This window comes from Sinocyclocheilus rhinocerous, unplaced genomic scaffold (genome assembly GCF_001515625.1).
Source record: "Sinocyclocheilus rhinocerous isolate Xijiao unplaced genomic scaffold, SAMN03320098_v1.1 scaffold2132, whole genome shotgun sequence".
Taxonomy (NCBI): domain Eukaryota; kingdom Metazoa; phylum Chordata; class Actinopteri; order Cypriniformes; family Cyprinidae; genus Sinocyclocheilus; species Sinocyclocheilus rhinocerous.
Window position 1 is genome coordinate 328,436 of NW_015648610.1, and position 11,731 is coordinate 340,166.

Below are 11,731 nucleotides of genomic sequence, written 5' to 3' on the forward strand. Positions count from 1 at the left end.
TCCTGCAAGAGCGACTTCTTCCAACGATCCATGAGCAGTTTGGTGATGATCCGTGCATTTTCCAGCGTGATGGAGCACCATGTCACAAAGCAAGAGTGATAAAGAAGTGGCTCGAAGATCATTACATTGAAATTTTGGATCCGTGGCCAGGCAAATCTCAATCCCACAGAGAACCTGTGGTCAGTCCTCAAAAAGCGAGTGGACAAGCAGAAGCTCACAAATTGTGATCAACTCCGAGAACTAATAAGGCAAGAATGGATCGCCATCAGTCAGGATTTGGCCCAGAAGCTAATATCCAGCATGCCAGAGCGAATTGCAGAGGTTATGAAGAACAAGGGTCAACACTGTAAATATTGACTCATTATATATTTTTTGCCAATAAAAGCCTTTAAAACTTATGATATGCTTATCATTGTTTTTCAGTATACCATAGAAACATGTGGAAAAATAATCTACAAATACTGAAGCAGCAAATTTTGCAAAACACAAAATGTATGTCACTGCCCAAACTTTTGGCCATGACTGTATATAGGACATTCCTAGTATGAAGCACTTATGTTAACTTTAATGCACTCTCTATTGTGGCTGAACAATTGTGAACAAGTGTGAACAACTGATCAATTTCAGGTATAGATTTAGCATTTCAGATTCTAGAGAGTATCTGATTGGACAGAAAATCAAATGAGAAGCTGAAGTGCAGACTGATGTCATCAAAACTGTTGTAAAAACTTTTACTGACTAGTTCATAAAATTTAAACATGCACATGGTTAATTTTTCCTATTAAACAGATTATTTAAGGTCTACATCACTACTTTCAGTCGGACTGAAATGTCATTCTGATCGATTTTGGTTGGACTGATCAATGGGTTTACATTAAGTCTTTTTAGTCCAATTGAAATTATTAAATTTTTGGTAGCATGTAAATGTAGCAGTATTGTAATAGTGTTGTTGTCACAGTAATGTACCAAAATGTCACTAGACGGTATCAATACCAGTAAAAATTGTATGCAAACCAGTAAAAATTTTGCAGTTCTCTGTTCCAAATAGAGCACCGTATCAAAAACTATTGGAATTATTTGATTTTAATAGTTTGCTTTACTATTTAAAATATAAAAATTTTAATTAATTATGAATGCAAATAATAACCATCCAATCTTCTTTACATTGCATTAAAAAGCTCAATCTTTGTAGTCACTGAACCTGATTTCACTTACTGAAAGAGTGAAAACTCCTGTTATGATCAAAAAAATATTTTTACACTGTAGAATAAAATCTTACTTACATTGTGTTTAGGTATGGTAATATTTGAAAGCAGTGCTTATCACCGGGTACTGAATTAACCTGGTACTCGGTACTACCAATACAGCAGAACGGCTATGTTTTTAAAATTTCAGTATCGAATTGGTACCAAAGTATCAGTACTTTTGACAACAAAATTAGCACTTTTATGGTGTTTATTGTCCTTAATGTTTAAAAGATCACTGTCTGTTTTCATTAGCATTTTTATGGAAAAGAGCAGCGTGATCATTCTTCAGAATTTCTCCTTTTTTGCTCCACAAAAGAAAAAAGTCATATGAGTTACATTATGGCAGAAAAATAATTTTCAATGGAAAAAAACAAAATCTGTCCTCTATACACAAGTTCTTTAACCACACCATCAAGCTATGCATTAAGCTGTTGCTGAATATACTCAACAATGCTGTCTTTCTGTGACACTGACATGGGAAAGGAAAGGAAGTGACATGTGGCCAAGTACGGTGTCCCATACTCAGAATTTGTGCTCTGCATTTCACACATCCAAGTGCACACACACAGCAGTCAGTAGTGAGCAAACAAACACACTGTAAACACACACCCAGAGCAGTGGGCAGCCATTTTTGCTGTGGCACCTGGGGGTTCGGTGCCTTGCTCTCACCTCAGTCGTGGTATTGAAGGTGGAAGAGAGTGCTGGTCATTCACTCACCCCACCTACAATCCCTGCTGGTACCGGGACTCAAACCCAAAACCTTCAGGTTACAAGTCTGACTCTCTAACCATTAGGCCACGACTGCCCCAGATAAACACTCAGCTCAAAGTGAAATGACATTGGAAATTCATTGGAAATTCTTATACTAACTTGGCAAAATGGTCTTGTATCTATTTTTTGATCCATGATTTGGGATATCCAGCTCTTTCTGATCCACAAAGTTCATTGGAATTTCCTGTGGATAAAAAAGTTACACACTCTGAACTAAGTACAACGGAAATTGTCAAACTGTCATAACATAAGCACTGAAAGATGCCTAACTGAACCCCAACTGTCTGTAATTCCCATGATTAAGTAAAGCCAACCTGAACCACATTACTGCTGAACTTACTTATTAGTGGTGCACTGGCGTGTTACTTACGGCAAATTCTGCATGCAGCATCTGTGTGTTCAGTGTGATGTCACGAAGCTGTTGCCGTGAGAGGACCCGACCGGCTGACTGCAGGTATTCCTGAGTTGCACGCTCACGTGGGGTCACAACCCCACTACTCAAAGGCTCCACCGAACCCAAAGCACTCATGTCCAGCACCAGCGAGACATTAGATCCACGTCTGCATGAGACATATCAAAAATATGTGGGAAAACATTAACAAAACACAGTCAGGTAAGTGTGGTAGAACAAATCTACCTTTACTTTCACCTGCTGGCATAAGAAATAAAAAATTCATAGCCTAATGCTCTAATGTTTCACACAACAGCAAAAAGGGAAGCTATGACAGTAGATTATGGACTTCTGAAAAACAAAACAAGTGGGTATAACAAGGGTATATGCAAATTGTTGTGTTTCAGGTAGCGATATGAGCCACAGCAGTTGAACGGGTCACATAACTCATTTAATAACAGTTCTTAACACACATACATCTAGTCTCTCACTCTACTTCTTTTTTCTCCCTTTTCTCTCTCCCCCACTCGTCCTATCTCCCTCTTGTGGTCTTAGTAAGCATAACATTGAATAACAGGACACCACATCTCCCCCGTTACGTAACAATTTCACTTAGTACCCATTACTCAAAACAGTTAATAACTTCAATAAGAACATACATGCATAAGCTTCCACCTTATAACAAAGTTCCTTTAAAGTAATTAAAGAACTGTAACTACGTCCCTTAAATTCTGACTCTCAGGAACATTCAGGGATCCAACAGAATAAAAGCATAGCAATGACTATATTCAATCTCCATATTCAATTTATGTACGTACATACATTCAGTAATCCAAACCACTGTATGCTTTTATTTGCTCACATAATCTTTCAGCCAAAATGGTGGTTTACGCTGTCTAACAGAATATCTTTCCAAGCCCTGATCAGTATTCAGAACATTTGCCTCTGAAACATCAGCAGCAGGCTGATCTGAATTTGGCTTCCCAACCAGTGGGACCAAGGATAAGTGAGAAGAATGCCACAGTCGTCCATCCGCCAATCTGTACGTGCTTGGGCCTACTTGTTCCTTTATTTCCACAGGTTGTGTGAACTTTGAATGTCCTTTGGGAACGCGTGTTGGTTTCCGAATTCGGACTCTATTCCCCACCTGAAACATAGGCACCCGAGCCCCTCGTTTCGCATCAGAGTATTGCTTCATTCTATTCTGACGAATCGACACTCGCTGTCGAACTTCCCTGTCCAGTGTGTTCTTGGAATGATATGTAAACACAGTGAGTTTGGTCCTCATTTTTCTACCATACAACAGTTCAAATGGTGAAACACCAGTCATTGCATGTGGGGTAGAACGATAGGTCTGCAAAAAGTCCAAGACAGCTTGTTTCCATGGTCGCTTCTGAAGAATGGCCATTTGCACACAGTCTTTAAGAACCTTATTGAATCTTTCCACAGCCCCATTAGCTGCAGGATGGTACACGGACGTCTTGATGTGTGTGATATTCCGTTCATCCAAGAAAGCAGTAAAGACTGAAGAGGTAAGTTGTCAGTTACCAGACATTCTGGGTTTCCATGTCTGCTGAAAACAGAATTCAGGAATCCAATGACTACAGATGTCGTAATGGAAGGCGTAAACGCCACCTCTGGCCATTTTGAGTAATAGCGTATCTACAGTCATAAGCAGCTGTCTTAAAGGGTCCTATTATGTCCAAACCCAACTTCAACCATGGAGTGTCAGGGAGAGGCACTGGCTGTAATGGACAAGCAGTAGTCTTTGCAGTCCTGTCTGATTCTTGGCACAGCGAACATGCTGCAATCTGAGTTTGAACCATAGCGTCCATTCCGGGAAACCAATACAGCTCACGCAACCGCTGTTTGGTCCTTACTATGCCCTGATGATTCTCATGTGCTAAAGTGACCATGGTTCTGCGCAGCGTCAATGGAACCACCAAACGTGAACCCCGGAACACAAGATTGTTGGTCACACAAAGTTCATGTCTCATTTTGAAGTACGGTTGCAGTGGAGAACCCAGGGCTTTTGCTGAAGCTGGCCAACCCTTTTCAATCTGAGCACGCAGAGCAGAAAGCTCAGGGCAGGCCACAGAAGCAGACTCAAACTCCTTTGGAGTAACTGACGTAAGAGACATTGACAACAATGCAACTAGCTCAGGTTCTGTGCCTAAGTCCCAATCTGTGGTAGATGGCAAGGGCAATCTTGAAAGACAATCAGCTGTACAATTCAACGAACCTGCGCGATAAACCACGTCATAATTAAAGCATAGCAGGCGCGCAGCCCATCTAGCTATGCGCATTCCAGCTCTGTCTGCTCCTTTAGTACAGAGTAATGTTGTTAGCGCCTGGTGGTCAGTTCGCAGTGTAAACTTACGCCCCCACAGATAGGTCCTCCACTTTTCCACTGCCCACACGCATGCTAACGCCTCTTTCTCCACTGTAGCATACTTTCTCTCAGCCGGAGTTAAGGATCTGGAGGCGCTCAACTGTCACAGAATGTAAGCCATAGGATTGTGGGATATCAAAGGCAGCAAAAGATCTATGCTGCCTTCAAAAATCGATCAGATGTAGGCATCTCAGGAAACAGGAAGTGAATTCCTACTTTGGAATGCATCTCCCGAAGGCATTTTTTAGCATCCGGACGCAGCCTTAGTACAGGCAGGTGATTTTGATCAAGGTTGGAGCTAAACTCTACAGGAAAATGGATCTCGAGGGCCAGAGCTGAGAATCCCTGTCATAGAGTGTATTTGGCTTGGTTATGTCATTAAAATCTAGTTGCTTGACAAGTTAAGATCTCTGAAGTCTCATATTCCATTCTGCACATTTGCATTTAGTTATGCCACACAAGAATCAATGATGTTTGGCATAAATCCTCTCACAATTTCACCTTGAAAAAAGCAGATTCTTCTAAAACTCTCCTTTACAAAAGGAGTTTACATAAAAATAACAGCATGTGAAATTGAAACAATATGAGAGTAAGTAAATAATGACATTATTCCTTTTTGAATTAACTCCTCTTTTAAAGGGGTACTATTATGCTTTTTACACTTTCAACTTCCTTTAGTGCGTAACATTGCTGTTTGAGCATGAAACAGATCTGCACAGTTACAAACCACAAAGTCCACTCCCAAGTGAGTTATTTTCTACGTATCAGTCAGCACTGTTTCTGAACTGAAAGGAAGTCTTACCGCTCTTGCAGGCCTGCAACCGGCTTCATCCTAAAGGGTGAATGTGTGGAGGACACAGTGGGTTTGAGTTCAGCCACAGAGTGGCCGGGTGGGAAGCTGGTACTGCGGACCTCTGACGTCGTCACGCTGGAATGGGTCTGATGGATGCTGATGTTACAGGACGGGACGCTTGTGCTGCTGGTAGAATGGGTGGCACTGGGTTTGGATGTCTGGTTGGCCTGGACCATGCTGTTCTTGAGGGTCAGAGGGGGCTGAGCACCATGAACAGGGATGGGTGCCAGCTGTACGTCCCGGCTGGGCGGGGATGGGTCTTTAAGCTGATGATCCAAGAATTCCTTCTCCTTTAGTCGGTAAAGCACCTGAGGAAAGGAAACATTCCTTTTTAATATGAATCTATTACTCGCAGCTAGTTTAAATCTTGTAATCTTAAAACTTGTCCAGGTCACCCTAAATCTGAAAAGAAATAATATTTTACATATAGAAAATGATCAAATATTTTTTATAACTCTCATGAATGACGATTGTCATTACTATAATAATGCTCCTATTTAATTCATTTTTTAGGTTCGCAAACACCTACTGTATTACTCAAATAAAACTTAGCATAATAGGTCAGAAGAAGTTATGAGAATTCCTTTATTTATTTATTTATTTTTTTGGTGGGGTTGTAGTGATGTAGCTTCATTTCAGAATTTTTTTTTTCCAAATTCAGTCTAAACATTTAATCCAAACACTTGCAGCAAGATAAACGGCAAAATATTTTTTATTGAAATGCACTCAATACATTCATATGTAAATTATGATATATTTATAAATATACAAATTAAGTAAATCAATTAATTATATTACTTAAATTATTACATTCACATATAATTAACTTGCACATATTACAATAATTTTTATTTTATTTAAATAATTTATTAATCCAGTCTTCACTGTTACATCGTCTTTCATAAAGCATACTAATATGCTGATTTGCTGCTCAAGAAACATTAATTTTTATTATCAATGTAGACAGTAGTGCTGCTTAATATTTTGTTGGAATCCATGATACATTACCATTCTAGTAACTAAGATTTGGGGGTGGGGTGAATGTGTGGAGGACACAGTGGGTTTGAGTTCAGCCACAGAGTGGCCGGGTGGGAAGCTGGTACTGCGGACCTCTGACGTCGTCACGCTGGAATGGGTCTGATGGATGCTGATGTTACAGGACGGGACGCTTGTGCTGCTGGTAGAATGGGTGGCACTGGGTTTGGATGTCTGGTTGGCCTGGACCATGCTGTTCTTGAGGGTCAGAGGGGGCTGAGCACCATGAACAGGGATGGGTGCCAGCTGTACGTCCCGGCTGGGCGTGGATGGGTCTTTAAGCTGATGATCCAAGAATTCCTTCTCCTTTATTCGGTAAAGCACCTGAGGAAAGGAAATATTCCTTTTTAATATGAATCTATTACTCGCAGCTAGTTTAAATCTTGTAATCTTAAAACTTGTCCAGGTCACCCTAAATCTGAAAAGAAATAATATTTTACATATAGAAAATGATCAAATATTTTTTATAACTCTCATGAATGACGATTGTCATTACTATAATAATGCTCCTATTTAATTCATTTTTTAGGTTCGCAAACACCTACTGTATTACTCAAATAAAACTTAGCATAATAGGTCAGAAGAAGTTATGAGAATTCCTTTATTTATTTATTTATTTTTTGGTGGGGTTGTAGTGATGTAGCTTCATTTCAGAATTTTTTTTTTCCAAATTCAGTCTAAACATTTAATCCAAACACTTGCAGCAAGATAAACGGCAAAATATTTTTTATTGAAATGCACTCAATACATTCATATGTAAATTATGATATATTTATAAATATACAAATTAAGTAAATCAATTAATTATATTACTTAAATTATTACATTCACATATAATTAACTTGCACATATTACAATAATTTTTATTTTATTTAAATAATTTATTAATCCAGTCTTCACTGTTACATCGTCTTTCATAAAGCATACTAATATGCTGATTTGCTGCTCAAGAAACATTAATTTTTATTATCAATGTAGACAGTAGTGCTGCTTAATATTTTGTTGGAATCCATGATACATTACCATTCTAGTAACTAAGATTTGGGGGTGGGGTGGGGGGGGGTCATTAAAGAAACTTTTATTCACTAAGGACACATAAAATTGATCAAAAGTGACAGTAAAGACATTTTTAATGTTACAAAGGATCAGTTTCAAATAAGTGTTGTCTTTTAAATGGGTCCTATTATGCTCTTTTACAAAGTCTTGATTTTGTTTTGGGGGTGTACTAGAACAGGCTCTCATACTAGGTTGTTCGAAAAACACATTATCTTTCACATATTTTACATTATTACAACAGTCTGGCATGAACGTCTCGAATAGTTCCTGTATCAAAAAAGTTGAAAAAGTGAAAAAGCATAATAGGACCCCTTTAACTTTTTATTCATCAAAGAATCCTGGGAAAAATGCATCATGGCTCCCACAAAGATATCCCACAAAAACATCAAAAACAATGTTTTCAACATTGATAATAATAAGAAACTTTATTAATCATTTAACACCATTAAGAACTGATAACAACTGGGCACGAAATATGCGTATTAGAATGATTTCTGAAGAATCATGTGACACTGACAACTGACGAGCTTTGAAGAGCTTCTTTCAAATACATTAAAAATATTAATTATTCCAAACTTTGTATACATATTTTATATTATTACTTATAATTACATATAATTAGAAGATTCATCTTCTACCAGATTCACGTCAGTATGTTTATAAAGTAGGTAAATTTTCTTGTAATCCACAGTTGACTGTTAAGATCTCACAGGACATTTCATCACACTATCTGAACTACACAACACTTCCTCATCACTACTTGCCTCTAAATGTTTCTCTTACTAACCTCAACCGCCTTATTGCTGTTACTAGCATTGCTGCTCTTAACCACATTCAACAGCTTAGCCGTCCGTTTTATATCCATGTAAATCATTCATTACGTGTACAAGACATGGTTGCTCTATTAAGGAAAAACAAGAAATAAAGTAACACCAATTCTCAGTATTAACTATTTGCTTATTAGCATACATATTACTGGCATATTGGCTGTTTATTAGTGCTTATAAAGCACATATTAATGCCTTATTCTGCATGACCATATTTTAGATCCCTTAATACTATACCCAATACTAATACTAATAATAAGAAGCAAATTAGGAGTTTATTGAGGGAAAACTCTTAGTTAATTGTGAATATGTGTTCCCTAATCTAAAGTGTTACCTAAAATAATAATACAACAATAATACAGTTACTCTGCTTTTACTATTTACAAAAAGGTGCAATTAAAATGAGAATTAATTGGGAGTTTTCTGACTTAAAATGACTAAACTAGATTTATTAACCCTATTATCATACTTATTTAAAGGGGTCCTATTATGCTTTTTCGCTTTTTCAACTTTAGTTAGTCTGTAATGTTGCTGTTTGAGCATAAAAAAGATCTGCAAAGTTACAAATTTCAAAGTCCACTTCAAAAGGAGATATTTTATTTAACAGACAAGGACAAAAAGCAGTTTTCACAATTCACACTCTCACAGCGATTCATGACTGACACCTAAACACTTAAAGGGATAGTCATTAATTACTCACCCTCATGTCGTTCCAAACCTGCAAGACCTTCGTTCATCTTCAGAACACAAATTAAGATATTTTTTATAAAATCTGAGAGCTCATAAATAGTTTGTATGAATGTCAAATTTCATGACATTTCTAACTTTCTACATTAACAAAGAATCTGCATTATATGGTAGTTTTAAAGGGTTAGTTCACCCCAAAATGAAAATTCTGTCATTAATTACTCACCCTCATGTCGTTCCAAACCCAAATTAAGATGTTTTTGATAAAATCTGAGAGCTCTCTGACCCTGCATAGACAGCAACACAACTGTAATGTTCCCAGGTCCAGAAACGTAGCAAGGACATCGATAAAATAATCCATGTGACATCAGTGGTTCAACTTCAATTTTGCGAAGCTAAGAGAATACTGTTTGTGCGCAAAGAAAACAAAAATAACATAATTAGGGGCCAAGCACCGAAGGTGCGTAGGCACCTATTGTATCGGTTGGCGTTCTTATTCTTCTTCTTCTTCCGTTTCTTCTTCTGCTCTTGAGTCTATGGCAGCCCATAGAACCGCTTGCGGGAAAGTTGAGAAATTTGGCACACTGATAAGGACAGTCTCAACATTAACCATAGCAAGTTTGGAGTCTCTAACTCAAACTCTCTAGCGCCACCGCTTGTCCAAAGTTTCACTCATGTTTATGCTAATAACTTTTGAACCGTAAGGCACAGAAGGAAAATTATTTTTTCCTCTGAATCTTTGGCTGAATGAACCCCAAAATTCAAAAATCGGTTTTTTTCGCTATTTTTAATTGTTAGAAAAACCTACTTTTTCGGCTCATGCCGAGTCACATGAAGTCCAAAATTAGTATGGTTTAGTTTTTGTCGCTATTTTCAATAATTCAATAATTGGCTCACATCATCTTCAGACCATGCTGGCACAAATTTATGGAATTCAAGTTGATTCGTCAAACCATTCTCGAATAATGCGCGAACGAATTCTACAAAAAGCATGCAAAAATGGATGTGAGGCTATATCTCCGCAACGGTTTGGCGTATTGAGACCAAACTTGGTGTCTGTTATAACAAGCATGACCTGAGGCTACCTGCAGTGTTTCTGTGCTGTGCCACCTAGTGGTCAGGAGATATGGAAAAATTAATATTTTTCCTTATAACTTCTGAATGGTGTGGCCAAAAAACACAAATCTGATCTCTTTGGATTCAGTGCAGCATGCCGAGTCCAACCATATCAAATTTTGGGTGTCGCCCATTTTGAATTATGTCGTAAAATGGTATATTTTATGAACACATTGGCGTATCGTTACGAAACTCGGTATGTGTCTTCGGCACCATGCTCTGACAGTACAAAAAAAGCTTGGGGGCAGCGCCACCTTGTGGCCAAAAGTTATAAAGAAATTTATAAAAATGCTATTAACGTTTTAATAAATTGGGCTATTGTAATGAAACTGGTCTCAATATATTCTTTAAGTCATGCCGAGAACATCGATACCAATTATGCCAAAATTGGCCAAATTCCTGTCCGTCATTTTGATTCATGTTGAAAACCTACTTTTTCGAACTCCTCCTAGACCGTTGGCCCGATTTTCACCAAATTTGACCCGGATCATCTTCAGACCATGCTGGCAAAAAGTTATGGATTTTGTGTCGATATACAAAACGGTTTTCATGTAACGCATCAACAAATTTGCTAGAAAGGTGCCAAACTGCATCTGAGGCTGTATCTCTGCGAAACTTTGACATATTGACACCAAACTTTGTATGTGCCTGACCACACTGACCACGCTACATCAATTTGGTAACAGCGCCACCTATTGGTCGAGAGTGATAAACCATTAATTAACCATCAATAATGAAATTTTCAAAACTGTTAATAACTTTTGATAGCATTAGCCTATTGTAATGAAACTGGTCTCAAAATATTCCTTGGGTCATGCCGACAACATACATATCAATTATGCCATAGTAAGCCGATCTTCCTGTCCGCCATTTTGATTTATGTTGAAAACCTACTTTTTCGAACTCGTCCTCGACCGTTGGTCCGATTTTCACCAAAATCGAGACAGATTATCTTCAGACTGTGCTGACAAAAAGTTATGGATTTCGTGTCGATAGACGAAACCGTTTTCGTACAGCGCTGCTACAAATTTTAGGCATGGTGCCAAAATGACTCTGAGGCTATATATCTGCAAAGCTTTGACATAATGACAATTTTGTGTGTGCCATTGTCACCTCACACAGAACACACCAAAATTATTTGATTACAGCGCCATCTGTTGGTCAAAAGTGATAAGCCATTTAATCATATTATTAGTGGTTGTATTTATGATTTTTTTCAGCCATTTCAATTACAATCATCCTAAAATTGCTTTTATTACTCATTGTTGCATTTAGTCTGATGCTCCATGCCATGCTTAGCTCCTCAGTTTGCCTCTGGAGTGCTTGGCCCCGTGATTGCTGCTTGCAGCTATATTT

General features: G+C 38.0%; 1 protein-coding gene across 2 annotated transcripts in view; it reads right to left on the reverse strand.

The window, feature by feature from the left end:
* Positions 1-11,731, reverse strand: part of LOC107709966 (tyrosine-protein phosphatase non-receptor type 5-like) — a 35,204-nt gene that overhangs the window by 3,682 nt on the left and 19,791 nt on the right. The window contains exons 5-8 of one of the 2 annotated variants that reach the window (XM_016514638.1): positions 6,698-7,013; positions 5,604-5,646; positions 2,389-2,578; positions 2,118-2,202 (exon numbers count right to left, since the gene is read on the reverse strand). In XM_016514638.1, coding sequence (XP_016370124.1) covers positions 2,118-2,202; positions 2,389-2,578; positions 5,604-5,646; positions 6,698-7,013 — 634 coding nt within the window. Of the gene's footprint in view, positions 1-2,117; positions 2,203-2,388; positions 2,579-5,603; positions 5,963-6,697; positions 7,014-11,731 lie in introns of both variants that reach the window. The other variant, XM_016514637.1, reaches the window with a different exon arrangement.